Source organism: Schistocerca gregaria, chromosome 5 (genome assembly GCF_023897955.1).
Source record: "Schistocerca gregaria isolate iqSchGreg1 chromosome 5, iqSchGreg1.2, whole genome shotgun sequence".
In the NCBI taxonomy this organism is placed as follows: domain Eukaryota; kingdom Metazoa; phylum Arthropoda; class Insecta; order Orthoptera; family Acrididae; genus Schistocerca; species Schistocerca gregaria.
The window spans coordinates 165,820,585-165,846,810 of record NC_064924.1 but is presented as its reverse complement, the minus strand read 5'-3'; the positions used below and the strand labels follow the sequence as shown (position 1 = coordinate 165,846,810).

At 37.6% G+C, this 26,226-nt stretch overlaps 1 protein-coding gene across 1 annotated transcript in view; it reads left to right on the top strand.

Annotated features, from left to right (window-relative positions):
• The window catches only part of LOC126273115 (cysteine protease ATG4B), an 82,971-nt gene that overhangs the window by 18,519 nt on the left and 38,226 nt on the right, over positions 1-26,226 (top strand). Inside the window, exons 4-6 of the mRNA XM_049976566.1 lie at positions 8,287-8,464; positions 8,542-8,621; positions 22,558-22,730. Of these exons, the coding sequence (XP_049832523.1) occupies positions 8,287-8,464; positions 8,542-8,621; positions 22,558-22,730 (431 nt within the window). The remainder of the gene's footprint in view (positions 1-8,286; positions 8,465-8,541; positions 8,622-22,557; positions 22,731-26,226) is intronic.

Genomic DNA, 26,226 nt, shown 5'->3' with positions numbered 1-26,226 from the left:
ATTTGCTTGCTCCTGATTGCTTTTGCTCAGCTGAGGCATACATCTACATCTATATTCTGCAAACCACTGTGAAGTGCATGGCATATGGTATGTCCCATTTTACCAGTTATTAAGGTTTCTTCCTGTTCTGTTCATGTATGGAGTACAGGAAGAATGAGTGTTTAAATGCCACTAGATGCTTGCTGTAATTTAATATTTCCCTCATGATCCCTATGTGAGCGAGACATAGTTCATTGCAGTATATTCCTAGTCAGCATCTAAAACTGGTTCTGAAGCTTTGTAAGTAGGCTTTCTCAGGACAGTTTACATCTATCTTCAAGGATCTACCAGTTCAGCTTCCACAGCACCTCCATGACACTCTTGCATGGGTCAAACCAACCTGTGACCATTTGTATTGCCGTTCTCTGTATATGTTCAGTATCCCCTGTTAATCCTGTTTGGTACACTTGATCAGTATTGTAGAAAGGGTCACACAGGTTATTTGTAAGCAATCTCCTTTCTGTACTAATTGCATTTCTCCAGTATCCTACTAATAAACTGAAATTCACCAGCTGCTTTACTTGTGACTGAGCCTACCCGATCATTCCATTTCTTATCCCTAAAAAGTGTTACACCAAGATATTTGCATGAGTTGACTAATTCCTACTGTGATACATTGATATTATAGTCATAGTATACTATGTCAGTTGTTTTGTGAAGTGCACAGTTTTACCTTTCTCAACATTTAAAGCAAGTCATCAATCTTTGCACCACTTTGAGGTCTTATCAATATCTGACTGTATATTTATGCGCCTTTTATCACACAGTACTTCATTATAGATAGCTGCAGAATCTGCAACAAGTCTGAGGTTAATATTAATATTGTCCTCAAGGTCATTAATATACAACATGAACAGCAAGGGTCCCAACACAGTTTTTTGGAGCACACACAAAATTATTTTGACATCTGATGATGACTCTCCAACCAAGATAACATGCTGCATCCTCCCTGCCAAAAAAACCTAAATCCAGTCACAAATTTCCCTTGATACCCCATATGATCGTACTTTTGACAATAAGCATAGATGTACTGAGTCAAATGATTTTAAAAAATCAAGAAATACTGCATCTGCCCGACTACCTTGATCCAAATTTTTCAGTATATCATGTGAGAAAAATGTGAGTAGGGTTTTGCATGATCAATGGTTTCAGAATATGGTCACATAGATTACAGCCAGGCTACTTCACTGCCTGTGTGTGAGCTGTTTGTCTCCTAACATTTTGTATCCTGCAGTGTGAAATGTCTCAAGAGATTTCAGGGTAGTTGGTTAGAATCTGATGTTTGTTATTGTTGTTGCTCTTAGTGCTGCTCTATCCTGTGCAAACCTCACCATCTCCAGTTAACAACTGCAATATACATCTTTCTGAATCTGCTTACTGTATTCATCTCTTAATCTCCCTCTATGATTTTTACACCACACACTTCCCTGCAGTAGTAAGTTGGTGACCCTTTGATGTCTCAGAATGCATCCTGTCAACCGATCCCTTCTTTTGGTCAAGCTGCACCACGAATTTCTTGTCTGCCCAATTCTATTCTGTACTTTCTCATTAGTTACATTATTGATCCATCTAATCTTTGGCAGTCTCCTGTAGCACCATATTTCAAAAGTTTTCATTCTCTTTTTATCCAAACTGTTTGTCATCCATGTTTCACTTCCATACATGGCTACACTCCAAACAAATGCCTCCATAAAAACTTCCTAACACTTAAATCTATATTCAATGTTAATAAATGTCTCTTCTTCAGAAATGCTTTTCTTGCCGTTATCAGTCTACATTTTATATTCTCTCCACTTTGGCCACCATTAGTTATTTTGCTACCAAAATAGCAAAACTCATCTACTACTTTAAGTATCTTGTTCCCTAATCTGATTTCGTTAGCATCACACAATTTTATTTGACTGCATTCCATTATCCTTGTTTCACTTTTGTTCATTTTCATCTTAATCCTCCTGTAAAGGTACTGTCCATTCTGTTCAGCAGCTCTTCCAAGTCCTTTTTCTGTCTCTGACAATGTCATCGGCAAACCTCAACATTTTTATTTTGTTTCTCTGAAATTTTTGCCAAATTTTTCTTTGGTTTCCTTAAACACTTGTTCATTGTACATATTGAATAACATCGGGGATAGGCTAAAACCCTGCCTTACTGCCTTTTCAACCACTGCCTCCCTTTCATGCCCCTCGACTCTGATGACTGCCGTCTGGTTTCTGTACAAGTTGTAAATACCCCTTCGCTCCCTGTATTTTATCCCTGTTACTTTCAGAATTTCAGTGAGAGTATTCCAGTCACCATTGCCAAAAGCTTTCTCTAAGTCTACAAATGCTATAAGTGTAGATTGTCCTTTCCTTAACTTATCTTCTAAGATAAGTCATTGGGTCAGTATTGCATCGTGTGTTCTTACATTTCTCCAAACTGATCTTCCCCGAAGTTGACTTCTATCAGTTTTTCCATTCTTCTGCAAAGAATTGTATTAGTATTTTGCACCCATCACTTATTAAACTGGTAGTTCAGTAATTTTCACGCCTGTCAGCAATTGCCTTCTTTAGAATTGGAATTACTACATTCTTCTTGAAGTCTGAGGATATTTCACCTATCTCATACATCTTGCACACCAGATGGAAGAGTTTTGTCATGGCTGGCTCTTCCATATCGTCTGCCCCTTGGGCCTTGTCTCGACTTAGATCTTTCAGAGCTTTGTCAAATTCTTACCACAGTATCGTATATCCCATCCCATCTCATCTTCATCTATATTCATTTCCCTTTCTATAATGTAGCTTTCAAGTTTATCTCCCTTGTATAGACCCTCTAAATATTCCTTCCACCTTTCAGTTTTTCCTTCTTTGCTTAGGACTGGTTTACCATACAAGCTGTTGATGTTCGTACAGCTGCTTCTCCTTTCCCAAAGGGCCTCTTTAATTTTCCTATAGGCAATATGATTCTTTGCCCTAGTGAAATATGCTTCTAAATCCTTACATTTGTCCACTAGCCATTACTACTTAACAATTTTGCACTTCCTGTCTATATAATTTTTTAAATGTTTGTATTCCCTTCCACTTGCTTCATTTGCTGCATTTTCAAATTACCTACTATTTTTGATCAGTTAAATTCAGTATCTCCTGTGTTGTCTAAGGACTTCCAGTAGGTCTTGACTTTTTACCTTTTCGATCCTTTGCTGCCTTAATTATTTTATCTCTTAAAGCTACTCATTCATCTTATACGGCATTTCTTTCCTCTGTTCTAGCCAACCATTGCTTAATGCTCCCTCTGAAACTCTCAGAAACTTTGGTTATTGCAATTTATCTGGGTCCCATCTCTTTAATTTCCTACCTTTTTCAATTTCTTCAGTTTTAATGTACAGTTCATAACCAATAAATTGTGGTCAGATTCCACATTTGCCTCTAGGAATGTCTTACAGTTTACAGCCTGTTTCTGAAATCTCTGTCTAACCTATAGATTAGATTAGATTAGATTAATACTTGTTCCATAGATCACGAATACGACACTTCGTAATGATGTGGAACGTGTCAGGTTAATAAAAGATGTCTGTACAAGAAATTACATTACACAAAATATTGCGTGACACTAATGATTAAGTTGTTTCTTCTTCTTCTCTTTTTTTTTACTTAGTTTATATCTGAAAATTCAGCCAATGAGTAGAAGGAGTTGTCATCTAGAAATTCTTTTAATTTATTTTTAAATGTTAGTTGGCTATCTGTCAGGCTTTTGATGCTGTTTGGTAGGTGCCCAAAGATTTTTGTGGCAGCATAATTTACCCCTTTCTGTGCCAAAGTCAGATTTAACCCTGCATAGTGAAGATCATCCTTTCTCCTGGTGTTATAGGTATGCACACTGCTATTACTTTTGAATTGGGTTGGATTATTATCAACAAATTTCATAAGGGAATATATATACTGTGAGGTTACTGTGAGGATCCCTAGATCCTTAAATAGATGTCTGCAGGATGACCGTGTGTGGGCTCCAGCAATTATTCTGATTACACGTTTTTGTGCAATGAATACTTTTCTACTCAACGATGAATTACTCCAGAATATGATGCCATACGAAAGCAGTGAATGAAAGTAGGCATAGTAAGCTAATTTACTGAGATTCTTATCACCAAAATTTGCAATAACCCTAATAGCATACGTAGCTGAACTCAGACGTTTCAGCAGACCATCAATGTGTTGCTTCCAGTTTAACCTCTCATCAATGGACACACCTAAAAATTTTGAAAATTCTACCTTAGCTACAGACTTCTGTTCAAATTCTATATTTATTACTGAAGTTGTGCCATTTACTGTACGGAACTGTATATACTGTGTTTTATCAAAATTTAAAGAGAGTCCGTTTGCTGAGAACCACTTAATAATTTTGTGAAAAACATCATATACAATTACATCACTTAGTTCTTGGTTTTTGGATGTTATTACTATACTTGTATCATCAGCAAAAAGAACTAACTTTGCATCTTCATCAATGTGGAATGGTAAGTCATTAATGTATATCAAGAACAGTAAAGGACTTAAGACCGAACCCTGTGGGACCCCGTGCTTGATAGCACCCCAGTTTGAGGAATCAGCTGTTGTTTTAACATTACACGAACCACTTATTTCAACTTTCTGCATTCTTCCAGTTAAGTATGAATTAAACCATTTGTGCACTGCCCCACTCAAACCATAATGATTTAGCTTATCTAAAAGAATTCCATGATTTACACAATCAAAGGCCTTTGAGAGATCACAAAAAATACCAATGGGTGATGTCCAGTTATTCAGAGCATTTAATATTTGATCAGTGAAAGCATATATAGCATTTTCTGTTGAAAAGCCTTTCTGAAAACCAAACTGACATTTTGTTAGTACTTTATTTTTACAAATATGGGAGGCTCCTCTTGAATACATTACTTTCTCAAAAATTTTTGATAGAGCTGTCAGAAGAGAGATTGGGCAGCAGTTGTTGACATCCGACGTATCCCCCTTTTTATGCAATGGTTTTACAATGGCATATTTCAGTCTATCAGGGAAAACACCCTGCTCCAAAGAGCTATTACATACGTGGCTGAGAATCCTACTTATCTGTGGGGAACAAGCTTTAAGTACTTTGCTGGAAATGCCATCAATTCCGTAAGAGCTTTTACTTTTCAGTGAGTTTATTATTTTACTGATTTCAGAGGGAGAGGTTGGTGGAATTACAGTTGTTTCAAACTGCGCAGGTATGGCCTCTTCTATTAATAGCCTTGCCTCTTCTAGTGAAGATCTAGAGCCTATTTTCTCCACAACATTTAAAAAATGATTATTCAAAATATTTTCAATTTCTGATTGTTTGTTAGTGCACTTGTCATTCAGTTTTATTGCACTAAAGTCTTCCTGTGCTCTTGGTTGCCCTGTTTCCCTTTCAATAATATTCCAAATTGCTTTAATTTTATTATCAGAGTTACTGATCTCAGACATGATACACATGCTTCTGGACTTTTTAATAACTTTTCTTAGTACCGCACAATAGTTTTTATAATATTGAACAATTTCGGGGTCAGTAATCCCTCTTGCTGTTAGATACAGTTCTCTTTTACGGTTGCAAGATATTCTTGTTCCTTTAGTTAGCCAAGGTTTTTTATATGTTTTCTTGGAATTATGTTTAACTATTATCTTGGGAAAACAATTTTCAAATACCCTTAAAAATGTATTGTGAAATAAGTTATATTTCAAGTTTGCATCGGGTTCCTTATGCACTTCATCCCAGTCTAGCTGCTGTAGGCTTTCCCTAAAGTTTGCAATATTTATATTGTTAATTGAACGCACTGCTTTGAAAGTCTGATTTATTATACTGCATGGAGCTATGTCATGTACTGTAACAAGCTGTGCACTATGATCTGAAAGACCATTCTCAACAGGATAAGCATTTATGTCCTTAAACTTATCTTGGTCTATAAAAAAGTTATCTATCAATGTACTGCTGTTCTTTGTTATCCGAGTAGGAAAATCAATGACGGAGCTCAAATTGAAAGAACTGAGTAATACTAAAAGGTCATTCTTCCTATTACACTCTTTCAGGGAGTCAACATTGAAATCCCCACAAATGATAATTTGCTTCCCCCTGTCTGACAGATAGCACAACAAAGCATCCAAGTTTTCTAGAAATAGCTGGAAATTCCCTGAGGGGGACCTATACACTGTTACAATTATGAAAGTGCCATCATTTAGTTTAAGTTCAGTGGCACATGCTTCCATATGTTGCTCTACACAAAATTTTTTAGTTTCTAAATTTTTTGCACTGTGGAAGCTTTTGACATATATGGCAACTCCTCCTCTCATCATATTATCTCTACTTACATGTGCAGCTAATTTGTACCCATTGATGCTAACCTTTTGCATATCAGTGACAATGTGATGCTCAGACAGGCATAGTATATCTATTACATTCTTGGTTTCTATATCTTCTAAACAAAGCAGAAGCTCATCAATTTTATTCTTCAATCCCCCAATATTTTGATGAAATATACTAACAGTATTTTTCACTTTACTTTTGTGAGTATCTTGAACTTTTTTAACATCTTTAGTACTTTTATTCTTCAATCCCCCAATATTTTGATGAAATATACTAACATTATTTTTCACTTTACTTTTGTGAGTATCTTGAACTTTTTTAACATCTTTAGTACTTGCCTGGCTGAGTTTCCCACTGGACACTGATCTTACACTAAAAAAGAGTTTCCACCATGAGATGTAGTTCCTCCCCCCTTTAAATTTCCTGCTATCAGCCCAGCCAGTTTACCCTTCCCTTTCCTGTTATATAATCAGTCTGAAACCTTCCAGTGTCTCTAGGTCTCTTCCACGTACACAACCTTCTTTTATGTCTATTAAACCAAGTGTCAGCAATAATTAACGTATGCTCTGTCCAAACGTCTACCAGGCAGCTTCCTCTTTCATACCTGTCTCACAGTTCACATGCACCTACTATTTTCATTCTCTTCCCTTTCCTACTATGGAATTCCATTCCCCCATTTCAATTAAATTTTCATCTCCTTCAACTATTTGAATAATTTCTTTTACCTCGTCATACATTTCTCCAATCTCTTCATCATTTGCGGTGCTAATGGCATGTAAATTTTTATTACGGTGGTAGGCATGGGCATCATGTGTTATAAGACCATAGAATTTATTTTAAGTGCATGCATTATAAACCTCTTGGTGAAAGAATATCTCATCCTCATAAATTAATATGGATTCCTTGGAAAGAGATCACGTGAAACTCAATTCAGACTCTGTTCATCCATGAGATCCAGAATACCATAGACAGTGGCTTCCAGGTGGATGCCATGTTCCTAGACCTTCACATATCATTCAGTACTGTTTCATACTGTCATTTCAAGGACAAAATGTAAGCTTACTGAATACTGGTCCAGATTTGTGACTGGTTTTAAGACTTCATTGCAGGTAGAACTCAACATGTTGTTTCCTCCCACATACATCTTGTGAAATGTCAAGATAAGAGGATCAGAGAAGTTAGAGCTCATGGGAAGCTTATCAACAGTCATTCTTACAGTATTCAGAAATGGAACAGAGAATGACAGAAATGATAATATACCAGAAGCACCCCATGCTAAGGTGGCTCATGGAGTGTAGATGCAGAAACTCTCCTGCATATGTTGAGGACTAGCACTCAAGGAAGTAAGGATGTTGGGGAGAAATGGATTAGCCACAGCCTAGGGGATTGTTTCCATAATGAATTTTCCACTCTGTATTGCAATGTTTTATGCTTTGAAACTTCCTGACAGCTTAAAAGTGTAGGAAAGAAGTAGATCGGCACTGATGGAAGAGACGCTGGGAGGGTAGGTCATGACTCTTGGACAGCTCAGTTGGTAAGTGCATTGTCAGTGAATGGTGCAGTTCTAGATCTGAGTCCTGGTATGGCACACAGTTTTAATCTGTCAGACAGTTTCAAAACAGCATACTCTCCACAGCAGAGTGAAAGATTCAGTCTGGACAGATCCATTTCTTTTTGATTAATGAGGTTATTGTTGCGTATCTGAGAAATACCGGCTGTGGCCATTGGTACAAAGTTTATTGTTGAAAAAAACATTGTTTTTGAAAAACAATTATGAACCTGTTATCATAGCATCATATTCAGTTGAAGATAGATTTATTTTAATATTTCATAAGGAAGATGAAGGCAACTGTTGAAGCACATAAAGATCACTATATTTGTTTCTTTAAAGGTCTTGTCATTTTCTTTTTTTTTTCCTTTCAGGAAGAGACTGGCGCTGGTCAGTAGACACAAAAAACAGCACATACCTAAAAATTCTTCACATGTTTGAAGATCGTCGTGCAGCTCCCTTCTCCATACATCAGATTGCATTAATGGGTGCATCAGAAGGGAAAGAAGTCGGACAGTGGTTTGGTCCTAACACTGTTGCACAAGTTTTAAAGTAAGATTAATGAAACTAAGGCTTTATAAATAGTGCAGCACAACTTTTGTATTGCTAACATATGTTTACCTTTCCAGGAAACTTGCTGTGTATGATGAATGGAGCTCACTTGTTATCCACATTGCCCTGGACAACACTGTAGTCATTAATGATATCAGTAAGTCACACATGATTATTGCACATTCGTATATTGGCTAATGGGTGATATCCTGTAGATACTGCTTAAAATGCTATTTAAAATCTTATATTTAGAGTTTCAAATATATATAATGTTAAACATTGATATTTTTAGAAATTTTTACATCTTTAGTGATTGACTACAACATTAAAATTGCATTACGTGAATGTTTTCCATCTTCCTGGATTTCAGACTATTGACTTGACTAAATGGAAATATATACAGGGTTTGTATGAAAAATATTAGGAAAAGTTTCAGTGAAATAGATTTATTCGAGATATTGCTACAATGCCTAAAGTTATTCATACAGCCCGAGTGCCGACACACTTTTGTCAGCAGCTGTTCCTCGACTCAAAGGCTCCCTGGTATGCGGATTCTGGAAGGTCATTAAGGATGCACATGCAAGTTTCTTTGATGGCACTTGGGTTCCATGGTGATGTCCTGTGAGGGTGAATTTCACTTTTGTGAATAGGAAATTTTAGGCTGGTGCCAAGTTTGAACTGTAAGGGGCTTGGGAATCATCGCGGTGCCACCTGTTGTCAGGTAGTCGGCCACCATGGAGCAGTTTATATGCCCCAGGACAGCTGGGAAATCTAGGAAAACCCTGGGAGTTTTCTAATCCACGAGAATCTGGGAAAAACATGGGAACTTTTTGCGGTTTTAATTTTCAGTTAAATTTTCGTAATTTTGGTTGGTAAAGAAATGATTCTCTAACAAAGAATTTTCGTTTATCCTACTACTCCAGAATAATACTGCAGCAATAAAACATAAATGAGAGAGTAACACCAAAAGAAACTTCAGTTACAAAGGAAATGTGTCATTCACAACAGCAAAACACACCGCACAACAATCATCTACTGAGAGCAAAATGTGTCAAACACTATGCAACACTTTGTTAACAAGAAACTATTTTCAGTGAGTGCAACATCACAACTGTTTACATTCCTAACAGGTTGCGGGAAAGTATTGTGGATGTTGGTTTGAGAAGCATTACTTAGAAAGTAAATTTCTGTTTATGCAAGATGAATTACGTTGCACATGAGAATGTGTGTGATGAATTTGTTAAATCATGGAGCATTTGATTCTCATTCAAAACTTAACAATTCAAGGACCAGCCACTTAGAAAACGTTTAAGCCCAGAAGACCAGCCATTTGTGCCATTAAATAAAATAAAACTTCACTGGCACATTTGCGATTAATATATCTTAAAGGGTAAAACATGCTAAAAAAGACCAAGTTTCAAAGTTAGCCTTCCATATTTATTTTAGTGCCTTCAGAGATTACAAATTATGCAATAACAATGGCAAGAAGTACTATTATCCTTAAAAAAAAAAAAAAAAACAGTGCAATTTGAGTTCTTGGGCAGTTTCACCTGTGATTGGTTTTTCTATGGAAAAGTCAAAGTGCTCGACAGAACGTATATTCAGTCAGGTAACCCACGAAGTTTTTGGTGCACCTTAGTGAAGTTTATAATTGTGCATGTCAGAAATATTCAGCTGCTGCAGTTCATGCTGCCTGATCACACACTCGGGGGAAGGGGCGGGGGGACAGAAAAAAAATTGAGTGTTGCCACACATTAAAGATCTTTCCAAAATGCAATTTTCTTTTTGTTTTTGCTGCATTATGAATCCTAAGGTTTGGGAAGTTCTACAGCGGTGTATAAAGCCTTCACCATTCAAAGACTGACAAGTTTTATATCTACAATGGAAAGTATATTATCACTTACAAATTTGGAAAAAAAGTACTTTCACAACGGGACATAGTGTACTTTCATCCAGGAAAAATAGTACTTCTGCCTGGGAAAAGATGTATTTGTATCCAGGATATTTGGGAAAAATCCAGGATCCCCACCCTCCATCTGTATACACGGTGTTACAAAAAGGTACGGCCAAACTTTCAGGAAACATTCCTCACACACAAAGAAAGAAAATATGTTATGTGGACATGTGTCCGGAAATGCTTAATTTCCATGTTAGAGCTCATTTTAGTTTCGTCAGTATGTACTGTACTTCCTCGATTCACCGCCAGTTGGCCCAATTGAAGGAAAGTAATGTTGACTTTGGGGCTTGTGTTGACATACAACTCATTGCTCTACAGTACTAGCATCAAGCTCCATTTTGCATTTGCATCGAGACACTGAACTGCGTTCCACTAGAAACACAATCTCACCTGAATGAATTCTCCAAGTGAGTGGTGCTTGACTTTATGTACATTTAGTTTGTTTGTACAGAAAAGTAACTTTGCATAAGAAATGAGATGATGAACTTTGTCTTCTGCAGGCCATTAATTATCTAAAATGATGTTAAATAGTAATTAATAACAGTAACAGAAACAAACACAATCACAAATATTCATGAACATGATAAAAATTACAGAGTATCGCATACTTCACTAGAAGCATGTATCACCTACTCCTTTATGTATCTGATATTTTGTATTTCATTAACCAGCTGTATAATAAACCAGTTATCTCAAGTTCCTATATTTTTTTGGAGATTTGATGACTGTCACGCTGTGCATTAGTGATAAAGAAACTTGCTACATATTCCTTATGAAAATATTTCTTGTAAACATAAAATTCTTGCTAGATAACAGGCCTCTTTCTGCAAAAAAAAATAATTTCGCAGTGGTATCACCAGAATGAAAGGTTGGGAAACTGAGATCTTGTTTCCTTTTCCAGACAAAATTGATAATGGCAGATTTTCAACATAACTTGAGTCTCTAGTGTCTTAGGAAAATAAATCAGTATCTTGCACGTAATCTCATTCCATGTTGAAAATGTTTTGTTTTGATGTAGATGGGTAAAGTGATCTCATGATCAATTGAATTGAAGTCATCTACGTCGTACCTTGATGATGGTAGGAACACGTCATGACCAACTTCACAAGTCACTAAAAGGCCAGGGGAGCTATCCTGATCTATGACTACTCAACCATTGACCACAACTCATGGAGACTGATCGACAGTGGGTTCAGAGTTTCACTTTTTGCTCAGTCATGTTCCACATCTATTCAGTAGAAATGTGGTTAAGGAAATCGTGAGAGCTTTCACATATTTTACAACATTTTTGGTAATAGTACAGGCTAATTATAATTAAAATTAAACTTTCAAACAGCTGTAGAAATAACACAACTCGTCAGAATGACGTCAAATTGCAACATAATGTTATTGGAGAATGGGGAAAATGTATGGCAGAAGAAAAATAAATAGTTACAAAATGCAGCAATAGATGGCACTGTAACTATCATAATTTAATAGTGGTCAGCTACAATTGGCAAATAATCACACAACAATGCCTAAGGTGTATGTTTGATGCTAAGCAAACTGTACTACTCAGTGTGCATGGGTGTACATGTGTGATACTGTTAGTTACGTAAACCCATCCATGACGAGGTCATATCACTTCGGATGGGAAAAATCGGTTTTTTAATTGTTCTGAGGCCAAAAACCACATAAAAAGCATAACTCAAAATCAAATCGGATAATTATTTTCTGAGTGACTGGTGCAAAACATGTCCAATATGCTGTCCACAGTTTTCTGCAACAAGTTGACATCGAGAAACAATATGTTCCACAACTGATCAAAGTATTTCCAGGGTCACATTCAGAATGTGTTGCGCAATGCGTGCCTTCATTGCAGCTAAGTTTGAAATCGGAACACTGAACTCATCATCTTTCAGATTGCCCCACAACCAGAAGTCACATGGATTAAGATCAGGTCATTGAGACAGCCAGGCTGTAGGGAAATGGCAACTGATAATTCTAGCATTTCTGAAATGGCGCTTCAGCAGCTGCTTAACTGAATATGCAATGTGCCCATCTTGCATAAAAATGATCCCATCCACATATGCACGCTGTTGGAGAGTTGATGTGGTTGTGCAAAAGACACTCATCGAGCTTACCACTGACGGTACAGGGAACAGGACCGGAAGCACCTGTCTGTTCAAAAAAATATGTCCCTATGATAAATGATGCTGTAAACCCGCATCACACAGTGACCTTTGCAGGATGAAGTGTTACTGGTTGATTTGCCCACATTCAACAAGTCTGTGTATTCACATATCCTGTGAGATGGAAGTGAGCTTTGTCTGTCCACATAATCTTCCAGGGCCAATCATTGTCCACTTTCATGCAAGCAAGAAATTCTAAACCAAAGGTCTCTCTTGCTGGCAGGTCAACAGGAAGCAACTCGTGCAGATGGGTAATTTTGAATGGATAGCAAAGAAGGACGTTTCGCAGTATTTTACGCATGACGCTCATGGGTATGTCCATTGATTGTTTGGGCAATTCTCTGTGCATTACATGTTTGCACACCACCACTCGTCTCCTCCTGCATTGCTGTGGCCACTGCTTCCACTGATGTCGAATCAATTCGTTTCCTCCCTCTACCAGATTGGCACACCAAAAGAACCCGTCATTTCAAATTTCCGAACCATTTTCTCCAGACACCACGGCAGTCATCGGACCAATGTCTTTTTCAAACCATTCAGTGTCCGGAACTGCAGAGCGACATGTGCACAGCCATCATTCTTGTAATTCAGCTTTACAAGCAGAGCATGATACTGCATTGGGGCAGTCATGGTGAACGTTGCAAACATGAAAGGAGGAAAAGCAGTGTATCCCCTGTGTTTTTACCAACTTTATTGGGTCGTGCACATGACAGGTGTTTTCATTTATGTATTCTGACACATACAGTACCATCTATTGATCAACTTTCACACTATTTTTTCGCTTCTGATATATATTTTCCCCCTTCTCCAATAATATTCCGCTGCAATTTGACATCATTCTGACCAATGGTGTTATTTCTACAGTGTTTTGAAAGCTTAATTTTAATTACAATCGCCCTGTACATCTCATAGAATTCTGTATGACAATGTGTATACTGAGAATTCAATAAAATCATAATGCAATGTATGCTCAATGAAAACTCCGCAAAGCATCTTTCTACAGTGCCCCTTTCGAATGACATTGTTCCATGTTGAATTAATGATCTTAAAGACTATAGCAAACAATAACTAGTTGGTCACTTTCAACACAACCAATTTGTCTTGCAAATGGTTGAGTTGACTGATGTTGCTGGACTACTGGACAGCCATATAGATATTCACTCAAACAAGACTTGCTTATTGTTCATCACAGCCAATCAACACTATTGGAAAAGAAATTTTTATCATGATTAGCAATTTTTTTAAAAAAATATACCATCGTGGTTTGAATGATTATATCAATATTTGTACAGATAGGACCAAGGCAGTGAGTGGTGAAACAACAGGAGCAGTATCACTAATAAAAAGTAAAGTGCCTAACTGCAATTGCAGCCATTGTATCCTGCATAGACGAGCACTCATGATAAAGATGATGGTGCAAAATCTAAAATTGGCTCTTGATGAAGCAGTAAAAATAATCAATTATGTTAAATCGTGCCCTATTCAGTGCTGACTATTTTCAATGTTATGTGTAGATTACAGGAGCAGCCATGAAACTCTACTGCTCCAGACAGATGTTAAATGGTTATCGTGGGGTAAGGCGTTATGTGAACTAAGAGCTGAATTATTATAAGCTTTTATGACTGACTCTTCTTTTAAATTAAAAGATCATGTGAGTGAAGTAACTTGGGTGTTCAGGGTAGCTTTTTCAGGAGATACATTTGGGAAAAATTAATGAATTAAATATATCTTTACAAGGAAAACAGAACATTTTTCAGTACTAATGAGAAAAAAACCACCTTAAAAAAATTAGAATTTTGGATTATTTGTGTTGCCAAGAGAAAACTAGAAAGCTTTTTAATACTGAATGTATTTGTTCGTGAGGCAGCATGATTACCAAATGAAATACAATGATGGAAAAAAATCACTACACCAAAAAAGCAATTAATGGAGAGAAATGAAATTCCAGGAACATATTTGTCTAGGTAACTTATTTAAGATCACAGCCTAATGTAAGTGTGAGATAAGCCACTGCAAATGTGAAATGCTGGTACATTAATAAATGGGGTAATAGCCAGAATGTTGAATGCAAGCATGGAAACGTGACTGCATTGTGTTGTTCAGGTGCTGGATGTCAGTTTGTGTGATGGAGTTCCATGCCTGTTGCATTTGATCGGCCAATACAGGGATGGTTAATGCTGTTTGTGGATGACATAAGTGTTGTTGTCTGATGGTGTCCCATATGTGCTCGATTGGAGACTGGATCTGGTGATTGAGCAGGGTGAGGCAACATGTCGACACTCTGTAGAGCATGTTGGGTTACAACAGTGGTATGTGGGTGAGCATTAATGCGTTGTAAACACTACCTGGAATTTATTTATTCTCCCTGGACAAAACACAAGGATTGGTTTTGGATAGTTTACATATTGATCATTTCTCCTTATAACATTGTGGGAAACAATTATATAAAATAGGTGTAACAGATACAAAATTATGTTGCCCCCCCCCTTTTTTTTGTAAATACTATTTATACAAATGAAAGTATTCTACTCCTCTGAGAGGAAATCCTTAATACTATAAAAACAATTATTGCTGAGGAACTCCAAGGCAATTTCATGGCAGCTTCCTCTTAAGCTTTTTAATGTTTTTGGAAGTTTGTTATAAAATATGATCCCCATGTAATAGGGGCTCTTGTCTGCACTTATTGTATTATTTCGTTCCAGGTGATAATCATCATCCCTCCTAGTACTGTACATGTGAACTTCTCTATTTAGATAATGTAAATAAAACAGAAAGAAACTTCCACATGGGAAAAATATATTAAAAACAAAGATTCCAAGACTTACCAAGCGGGAAAGCGCCGGCAGACAGGCACATGAACAAAACACACAAACACACACACAGAATTCTGTGTGTGTGTTTGTGTGTTTTGTTCATGTGCCTGTCTGCCGGCGCTTTCCCGCTTGGTAAGTCTTGGAATCTTTGTTTTTAATATATTTCTCTATTTAGATAATTGTACTGCTTGTTTTTTAGCATCACCTGAACAGTTTTAAAAATATATAGTGACGGGAGTGTTAGTAGCTTCTTAATTTTAAAAACTGCTTTGCAAGACTCATTCTATCTAAGCTTACACACTGTTGTTCATGAATGTAGTACAACATTTCGAACCACCAGATTAATGTACAAATTTGCAATCAGGCTGTGTGGGGTAACCATGAGAGTGACCATGTGTTTGGTAACCATGGCTGTGTTCCTGTTGCCAATACAAAATTGCACCCCAGACCATAAAGCCAAGTAAAGGTCTGTGTGTCTAGCTTGCCGATAGGTTGGTTGCAGGCCCTCAATTGGCCTCCTCCTAACCAACACGTGATCATCACTGGCACTGAGGCAGAACCAGTTATCATTAGAAAACACAATGGACCTTCACCCAGCCCTCCAATGAGCTCTCACTTGACACCACTGAATTTGAAAATGGTGGTTGTTTGGGGTCAGTAGGATTGCACACTACAGAGTGTCTGGTTCAGAGCTGTATTTGAAGGCACTGTTTGTGACAGTTTGTTGTTTCATTGTGGCGCTAATTGTTGCTCAAATTGCTGCTACAGGTGCAGTATGATGCCCCAGAGCCATACACTGAAGGCTCTGGTCTTCGCTCTCAGTAGCGCCATGTGGCCGTCTGGAGCCCAGTCATTCGTGGCTGCACGTTCTCACGACTACCAGTCCCAGCAGTTGTATACAGTGGCTGATTCCAGCCAAGTCTTTCTGCAATATCAGAGAAGGAACACCCTGCATCCCATAGCCCTATACACGACCTCATTCAACATCAGTGAGGTTTTGATAATGGCATCTTTATCGCCTTAAAGGCATTCTTGACTAACACAACTCAATATGTCCAATCTCAAAGGTAACTAATGCTCACAACCATTACAGTGTGTATTCAAAGCAAACCTGATTTGCATCCTCATAGTGGTACTAATAGCACCGCTCTTATGCAATTGGTGTGCAATTTGAGTAGACATCATCTTTCAGATGCAGTAACATGCATACCAACTTTTGTTTATGTCACGCAACGCCTTCTTGGTGTTGCAATTCTTTTTCTGTCAATGTATTTGAAGAATTGGTCAGTGTCTCCATAGTATGTATGCATATTTTGAGATGTATTTTCCTGAAGAGCAGCATACGAAACTGAAAATAAATTTATGTCTTCAGAATCCTTTTGTGCCAAATTTGCAGAAGCCTGACAATACTTCAAACAGAACCAGTGAATCCTTTTTAGAAATAACATCAGATTCAAGCATGAATCATTGTTCAAAACAATGTCACTTGATGAGTTTTAGTGCAGTGTTCATGATGAATTTCCACAAATTTCCTCTCAGGCTCGTTTATTGTATTATTGTGTGTTGTTTTGTACATTGTTGCAGAAGTCAGTAGTGTATAATGCGCTTAATTTTGTATGGTTTTCATTAAATTATTATAGTTAAAGAAATAACATAAAACCAGGTTTTGCTTATTCCAGGGTTCCATAAAGTATTTCGAAAGGGTTCCGTGCCAAAAAAGGTTGAGACCCACTGCTGTACAGAACAACAGTTTGGCAAACACAGATGAGTGTCAGGCTATTCTGGACTCAGATTTACGTGCTGCTTCGAGCTAGAGGCTTCATCCATGTGACACGATTTTTCAAAACAGCATGCTCCAAATAGGGTGTAAAAGCAGTCTGGTCTAGTGCCTCTGTGTTATTTCGGTTAGGTTCTTGCACTTCACTGTTGTGCTGCTGTAGGTACTAAAGAATTTTTTTAAATATTTTGCCAGTTGTTTTGGGTGTTTACTCTTTGAATGCCTAGCCCATTTATTATGTTGCACCATTACATTTTAGTCTGGAATTCTGGGCCATTAATCTTGTTACTTCGGTCTGATGGAGGCTTTCAATGACTAGAATCTTATATCATGCGTTGAGAGCTTCCTCATTGAAAACTAGCGCACAAATAAAACCAGACATCACAACCACCTCATTCTCTCAATGGAGAGAAGTCTTCCAAAGTAAAAGTGATTTCAGGTGTGTCGCAGGGGAGTGTCGTAGGACCGTTGCTATTCACAATATATACACTACTGGCCATTAAAATTGCTACACCAAGAAGAAATGTAGATGATAACCGGGTATTCATTGGACAAATATATTATACTAGAACTGAAATCTGATTACATTTTCACGCAATTTGGGTGCATAGATCCTGAGAAATCAGTACCCAAAACAACCACCTCTGGCTGTAATAACGGCTCTGATACACCTGGGCATTGAATCAAACATAGCTTGGACGGTGTGTACAGGTACAGCTGCCCATGCAGCTTCAACACGATACCACAGTTCATCAAGAGTAGTGACTGGCGTATTGTGACGAGCCAGTTGCTCGGCCACCATTGACCAGAAGTTTTCAATTGGTGAGAGATCTGGAGAATGTGCTGGCCAGGGCAGCAGTCGAACATTTTCTATATCCAGAAAGGCCCGTACAGAACCTGCAACAAGTGGTCATGCAGTATCCTGCTGAAATGTAGAGTTTCGCAGGGATCAAAGGAAGGGTAGAGCCACGGGTCGTAACACACCTGAAAAGTAATGTCCACTGTTCAAAGTGCCGTCAATGCGAGCAAGAGGTGACCGTTACGTTTAACCAATGGCACCCTAAACCATCACGCCAAGTGAAACGCCAGTATGGCGATGACGAATACATGCTTCCCATATGCATTCACTGCGATGTCGCCAAACACGGATGCGACCATCATGATGCTGTAAACAAAACCTGGATTCATCCGAAAAAATGACGTTTTGCTATTTGTGCACCCAGGTTCATCATTGAGTACACCATTGCAGGCGCTCCTGTTTGTGATGCAACGTCAAGGATAACTGCAGCCATGGTCATCTCGACTTCTAGTGATATGAGGCCGTTAGGATCCAGCACGGCGTTCGGTATTCTGCTAACAGTCATTGGATCTCGACCAACGCGAGCAGCAATGTCGCGATACAATAAACCACAATCGCGATAGGCTACAATCAGACCTTTGTCAAAGTCGGAATCATGATGGTACGCATTTCTCCTCCTTACACGAGGCATCACAACAATGTTTCACCAGGTAATGCTGGTCATCTGCTGTTTGTGTATGAGAAATCGGTTGGAAACTTTCTTCGTGTCAGCACATTGCAGGTCTCGCCACCGGTGCCAACCTTGTGTGAATGCTCTGAAAAGCTAATCATTTGCATTTCACAGCATCTTCTTCCTGTCGGTTAAATTTTGCTTCTGTAGCACGTCATCTTCATGGTGTAGCAATTTTAATGGCCAGTAGTGTATAAATGACCCTGTGATAACATTGGAAGTTCACTGAGGCTTTTTGCGGATGATGCTGTGGTATATCGAGTGGTTGTAACAACAGAAAATTGTACTGAAATGCAGCAGGATCTGCAAAGTATTGCTGCATGGTGCAGGGAATGGCAATTGAATCTCAATGTAGACAAGTGTAATGTGCTGTGAATACATAGAAAGAAAGATCCTTTATCATTTAACTACAATATAGCAGGTCAGCAACTGGAAGCACTTAATTCCATAAATTACCTGGGAGTAAGCATTAGGAGTGATTTAAAATGGAATGACCATATAAAATTAATCGTCGGTAAAGCAGATGCCAGACTGAGATTCATTGAAAGAATCCTAAGGAAATGCAGTCTGAAAATAAGAAAACAAAGGAAGTAGGTTACAGTACACTTGTTCGCCCACTGTTTGAATACTGCTCACTGGTGTGGGATCCGTACCAGATAGGGTTGATAGAAGAGATAGAGAAAATCCAACAGAGAGCAGTGCACTTCGTTACAGGCTCATTTAGTAGTTGCGAAAATGTTACGGAGATGATAGATAAACTCCAGTGGAAGACTCTGCAAGAGAGAGTCTCAGTAGCTCGGTACGGGCTTTTGTTGGAGTTTAGAGAACATACCTTCACCGAGGAGTCAAGCAGTATATTGCTCCCTCCTACGTATATCTTGCGAAGAGACCATGAGGATAAAATCAGAGAGATTAGACCCCACACAGAGGCATACCGACAATCTTTCTTTCCACGAACAATACGAGACTGGAATAGAAGGGAGAACTGGTAGAGGTACCCGAAGTACCCTCCACCACACACCGTCAGGTGGCTTGCAGAGTATGGATGTAGATGTAGATGTAGATCACATGGGTCCAAGGAAGCAAACAGTGATAATATTGGTTCCACTCAATTTTTACTGTCTGATGCACCAACTGGTTATGAATGTTTTTCAGTGAAAACAGTCTCAGTTGCAAAACTGTTTTTATTAATAATAATTAATTATTATGTTTTTTGCCCTTGTAAGGCACCATCAAATTATGTAACCATATAATAATACAAGCTTCATCCATCAATTGCTGCTGAAGAGCATTAACTGAATATAAAACTTCTGGATATAATATACGGTCATCAAATATCTTATCAGATACTTAAAGGGCCTTACGTAGAGTAACTTCAAGCTCAGCATGGTGATGCTGAGACAGCTAAGCACCACCTTGGTGCTTACCACACACAAGGCCCTTTACATATCTAATAAGACATTTGACACTGTATATTATGTCCAGACACTTCTTATTCTCAGTTAATACCCTTCAGTGCCAATTGATGACTGAAGCTTATCTTATTACATGTTTACATAATTTGATGATGTCTTATGTGGGCAAAATGCATAATTGTAATTAATAAAAAAGTTTTGCAACTTAGTCTGTTTTCATTCACAAAAGTGACCAGTAATGTTTAGGTACATTCATGTCCAAGGATGCACAGGCTTAGGCCATGGAGACAATTTAAGTCATTGAGGGAACAGTTGTTCTGGGTTTATGTGAAAGAAAAGTATGAGCTTGTCAGAGTCTTATACCTTGCCTGGCTGATGTACATGTTGCCAGACAAGGCTCATCATGCAATTTTTGTGTAGCAAAATGAGGGTAAATGACTGCAGGGCTTGGGAATGTTCGTCATTAAGGCTGAGAATCAATACCTTATTCATTAGAGTGAGCTTGCACCTTTGCACATAGAATGTTTGCACCAAAGTTTTGCTTTATGTCTTGTGGTGCTCCTTTTGACCAACCTCTTTTTTTACAATTTATGTATGGTTTGTAGACTGAAATGACTAATGAAAATTTGTACCAAGGCCAGGATTTGAACCCGGTCTCCTGCTAAGTAGGCAGATGTGAAAATCACTATGTCACTCTGGCACAGTGACTTGCATAACAGCATGGGCTACATAGAACATCTCCCTCATCAATTCCATATTCCCAATCGTGTCTCAACCCATGTCGAATTCCCCCTAAAGTCGAACGGTGTTGCAGAGTTTCTCCAACTGTATTAGAATAGTATCTCAGCATCAAATGAAGTGGGGGAGCCTACCTGAAACCCAGGCCCATGTGCTCTAATCAAATGCAACTGTGTGCTCCTGAGATCTTTTCAAGTCTCAGGCAGCTATGATGTATACATGCAGAGTGAAGCAATGAATGAAAATTTGTACCAAGCTGGAGACCTGGGTTTAAATCCCAGCCATTGTACAATATTTGTTATCCAGCATGTCCAGAGCAATTAAATAGGCAGTATTTTGAATGGGGAAACCAAAATGAGATAAAGGTGTCTAGTCCAAACATATTAGAAACTGATGGCTGTGTAGCAGTAAGGATGTTTGATGATGAAATTGATATATCAACCTTAGATGCATTCAGGCACTGCAGTGAATTCAGTGGTGACAAGTGAAAGTTTATGCCAGACTGGGACTCGAATCCAGAGCCCCATTTTACCCAAGTGGTTGCCATAACCTCTTCGCCTATCCGAGTACGCTTCACGTCCAACCCAAATGCCCAACTTGTCTCATACTACATATGTTGTGTCCCCTGTCCATTACACTCATTGCGCACAGCCTCATGCAGAATCACGCAAGAGGTCCGATGAAGATTACATCTGCACTGAACGATCATTAATTGCTCTGATAAGAAGAATATATTTATATCTGTGGTGTCTGTTCTTTTGGACTTGGTCTTTCTTGTACAGTTGATCTCGGACATGTCTGAAAGAACAGGCAGCACACGTATAAGGGTGTTAATTATTTTTTAAAGACTGGTTTGTACATGGCTATTTGTATAAACATATCTTTAATCACAATACCCTATTTGCTATAAGAAGCCAGTGTTGCATACAAGATGACAGAAAATCCTAATTGATATCTTTCTGGGTGGATCAGCATAAAGACTACTCTTGTATCCACTTGGAAGGATATTGGATGATGGTTTATCATGAGAGTTATGAAAAGTTTGCTGAGTTTACCTGCCGCAATAATACAATGTTGCTAATGATTTTATATTTGTGGAGATTGCAGAAATTTACAGGCCTGATTTAAGTTGCTGCTACAGCGTGCAGTAGTGATGTGGTCTATGCTTGTGTCACTAATAACAAGAAGTAAAATGAAATGAATATTCTTGTTGCTTGTGGTCAAATAAATACTATGAACAAGAGGAAGTATTTGAAGGGTCCAAGGGAAGAATATTATTGACTGGCCATTTTGTGTCCTTTCTGACAACAATGTTCTGGAATGATGCTGAAGTGAAGGGATATTGTGTGCTCTGCGAGACCAGTGCTGGCAGGATTATGAGTATGAAGTTAGACTAATTACAGTGTGCATAGAAACATTTAAGCAACCATTCTTCCTGTGGTATATATGTGTAGGAAGCAGGGAAAAAAGCTGTAAAGACTAGTACCATGGGATGTACCCTCTGCCACCCATCCACTGTGGTTTGCAGAGTGTAGTTATGGTGTAACGCACTGAATAATACCTGTAATAACAACTTTTTTTCGTAATGTAGCATAAATCTGTCAGCAGCTCACATAGCATCTTAATTATCTGTGTGGATCTTCCTTTTGCTGTCAGTTCCTGATTTAATTTTTGTTTCATTTGTTTACCACAGGACGATTATGCTGTAATAAAGATCCAAGTGAAGAATTCATCAATGTACGACCCCGCAGTGGTAAAGGTGCTGGTTCATGCAGGTCATCATATGTGTGGAAACCTCTGCTGCTTGTTATCCCACTTAGACTGGGCTTAAGTGAAATAAACCCAGTATATGTCAAAAGCCTTAAAGTGAGTAATGGTTCCACTGGCAAATATGTTGTAATGTTTTTCAAAAGAGAGCTCACTTTTAGTGTCATTTTTATTTCATTAAATGAATACTGTTTTCTGATAAATAATGAGGGAGAAGCTATCTACATTAAATTCAATTTTTGGAATGACAGTTTACCACTCAATTGCATATGTAAGCTGTGAGGTACAACAGTGAGGAGGATAATGTGGATAGGGTAAAGAATTGTTTCTTTCACAAAAGTTTCTGCTATGGATTAAAATTATTGGAAAAAGAAGCTAATTATGGTCTCACATAATTTAGATTGCTTTTACATTGTTAGAGATAATCTCTGGCAGTGAGAAACAGACAATGAAAATTATTTTTTACTCCACTTTTAACTGAATTTACTGAATTTTCATAACTTAAATCTACTGCCAGTTGGCTGATAATCTTGGCAGTAGACCACAGTTTTACCTGAAATAGATGTGGTACACTGTTCTTCATCCAGAGACATTGCCAAAAGGAAAAATAGCTTCCATGTGCCTCAAGAAAGTGTGTTAAGATTTTTACTGCTCATAATGTAAAAAATGACATAATGACATAGAGGGCAACAATTTTAGCTCTCTCTGACAGTCTGCTGATGATGCAGTTACAAGTAGAGATAACATGCTTTTAGAAATAGTTCCCAAAGGCAGAAAGAGTTGAAGATCGTTAGTATCAGCACATAGCCAAAAACTGTTAGCTGACACTGTACTCATGAAATGTAATGTGCATGCAGAGGTGAAAAGGCCCTGGCTGGAATCAGTGACAGTTGTCAAGTATGTAGGATTATCTTATTATCTTTCTGGAACAGTTTATGAGTGAATGATGAGTTAAATCTAGCTGTGAGAAATACAGACAACTTGCTGAGTTTTATTGGAAAAATCCCAAGTACATGTGATCCACCCTCAAATGGCTTTTACAAAAATCTTGTTCTGTCGGGTCTTGAGTATTGTTCATTTGTTTGGAATATTTGCCAAAGCTGGGTTAATGACAGAGAGAGGTGGGGTGGGGGCAGGATTTTCACCTTACCACAGGGAATGTTTACTTATCATGTGAATGTTATGGAAATGTTCAACAAGCTCTGACAGGATATGCGACAAAAAAGGTGCTCTGCATCCCACAGAGCCTCATTCTCAAAATTTCAAGAGACCATATTATAATATGAATCAAAAAATATATAACTTCCTCCAACTTATATATCATGTAATGATCACTAGGATACAATTACAAAAAATTATGTTTATACAGAGAAGTACAGACAATTGTCCTTCCTGCATGCCATCTGGAAATTAAGTTGGAAAAGGAGAAAATGATTCTGGTACACCATTTACCCAACATCCCACATCATATAATGACTGAAGAAGAAAAATGCATATATAGAAACATTACCAAAGTAACTAAAAGGGTATTTGTGTGTAATCTGAAAACAGAGAATGTGTTCTAATTGTATAATGATAATACTAGGAGAAAATACTAACTAAGCAGGATTTTATCATTTTCTCCAATATCAATTCCAAAATTTCGAATTCTTGTTTTGTAAATAAAACTGCCTTTTCCTCCTGCCACTTAATTTATTTATCCCAGACACGTTTCACCTTTTTCTGGTTCTAAGGCATCATCAGTGGGATCTATAACTATATAGTATTGTTAATTTTTGATTATTAAACAGCTCTTGTCGCAATTTTTTATGTAAAAAGTAATTACTTATGATTTACTGATCTTCGTTTCCAATCGTCTGATCTGGAGGTCGCACTACCACTTTATTACTGACTTACAAGCACAACTTTATGCTCTGACCGTCTTCACACTGTCCACCATGTTTCTCCTTCTTTTTGTGGTGTAATACAGTTCTTTTGCTACTCGATATAACTATTTTGTTGGACACTGCTTTCCACAACATAAATGTTGCAACTCTATTACGTGTTTCTTCCACTTTGTCATGTTTACCTACTTGTTGCCAAACTAACGAAGTATATGTTCAAGACTATGATATTTATACCTTGTATGTGTATGAAGAGAGAGAGAGGGGGGGGAGGATTATTATTATTATTATTATTATTGTTATTATTATTATTATTATTATTATTATTATTATTATTATTATTTTAAAAAAAAAGAAGTTTGTGGTTGAATTGTATGATGTTGTACTAGCTGTTAGCAAGTGGTTGAAAGCTTTGCTGACAGCTGATTTGTCTTTTTGTTTCAATATTCCATGGAGGGGTTCATGGATAAATGAGTCTAAAGGTGTTGGTGGTATTTTGGAGTGTTATTCTATTATTTTATCTATTTGTGTAAATAATGAATTGCTGGGCATGTGTACTTAATCATTCAACAGGGTTTTCCTTTTTTCCTTTCTGTTTTGGTTTTCTATATATGGTAATTATCTTGCAGGGTTGGGAGGTGTTTTTATTGTTGATTCTAATTACTTTCATGTCACCTTCTCTAGTGGTTGGTTTGTGGTCATTCTACTCAAGAGTAGTGAACCTTACTGACACACAGTCAAACAGTAAAGGAAGACAGCTGTTGGAGAAAGGATTAAAATACAATGTAAATTCAGAAATAGATGAAGATTTCTTAGAAAATCTATGTGTAGAACCAGAAAGTGTTTTGACAAGGAAGATAGGAATGAAAACAGCAGTGTCAACATTGAACTAAATAGAGGACTAGTAAAAAAGAAATCCAGAATATAATAAGCAGTATAAAAAAACAACAAAAATACAGAATCTACAACACTCGGAAACCTTAGGAGAAAACTTCAAAATGAAAATGTTATCATTCCAAAAGCAGGCAAGGGGAACACAGTAGTACTGATTGACAAAGAACAATACATTGAAAAAATGTAAGAATTCTTCTCACAAAATAATATTATAAAATTAAAATCAGACCCAACAAACAGATTCCAGACAAAAGTAAAAAAAAACTCTGAAAAATGCTGACATCCTACTGTATAACACAGAGAAAAGAAACTTGTTACAAATCAATCCCAGTGCAACTGTCCTCCAAAGCCAAACAAAAATCCACAACCCGAATGTTCCTGTGAGGCCAATAATGGATTTCAGAAAATCCTCCACTTACAAGCTTGTGGGATATATGTTAAAATTGCTGTCCTAAAATTTACAAAGCACAAGAAGACAGAACCATTAAAAACACTACACAGCTAATACAACAAATAAAAGATATAAAAATCCCAGACATAGCAACACTCCTCTCATTTGTATGAAAAGCATGTATTCCAACATACCAGCACCAGAAACAATAGAAATCATAGATAAGAACCTGAAAACTTACAGTCAACTCCCTGATGAACAGATTAAGGAAATATGCACATTAATGAAGCTCATAATAGAACAAAATTACTTTCAATTCAATAATGAATTTTATTTACAAGAAGATGGATTACCAATGGTGTCCCCAGTTTCAGGAGCCTTTGCAAGTACTTTTGTAAACCACATTGAACAGATCATTTTCACAAAA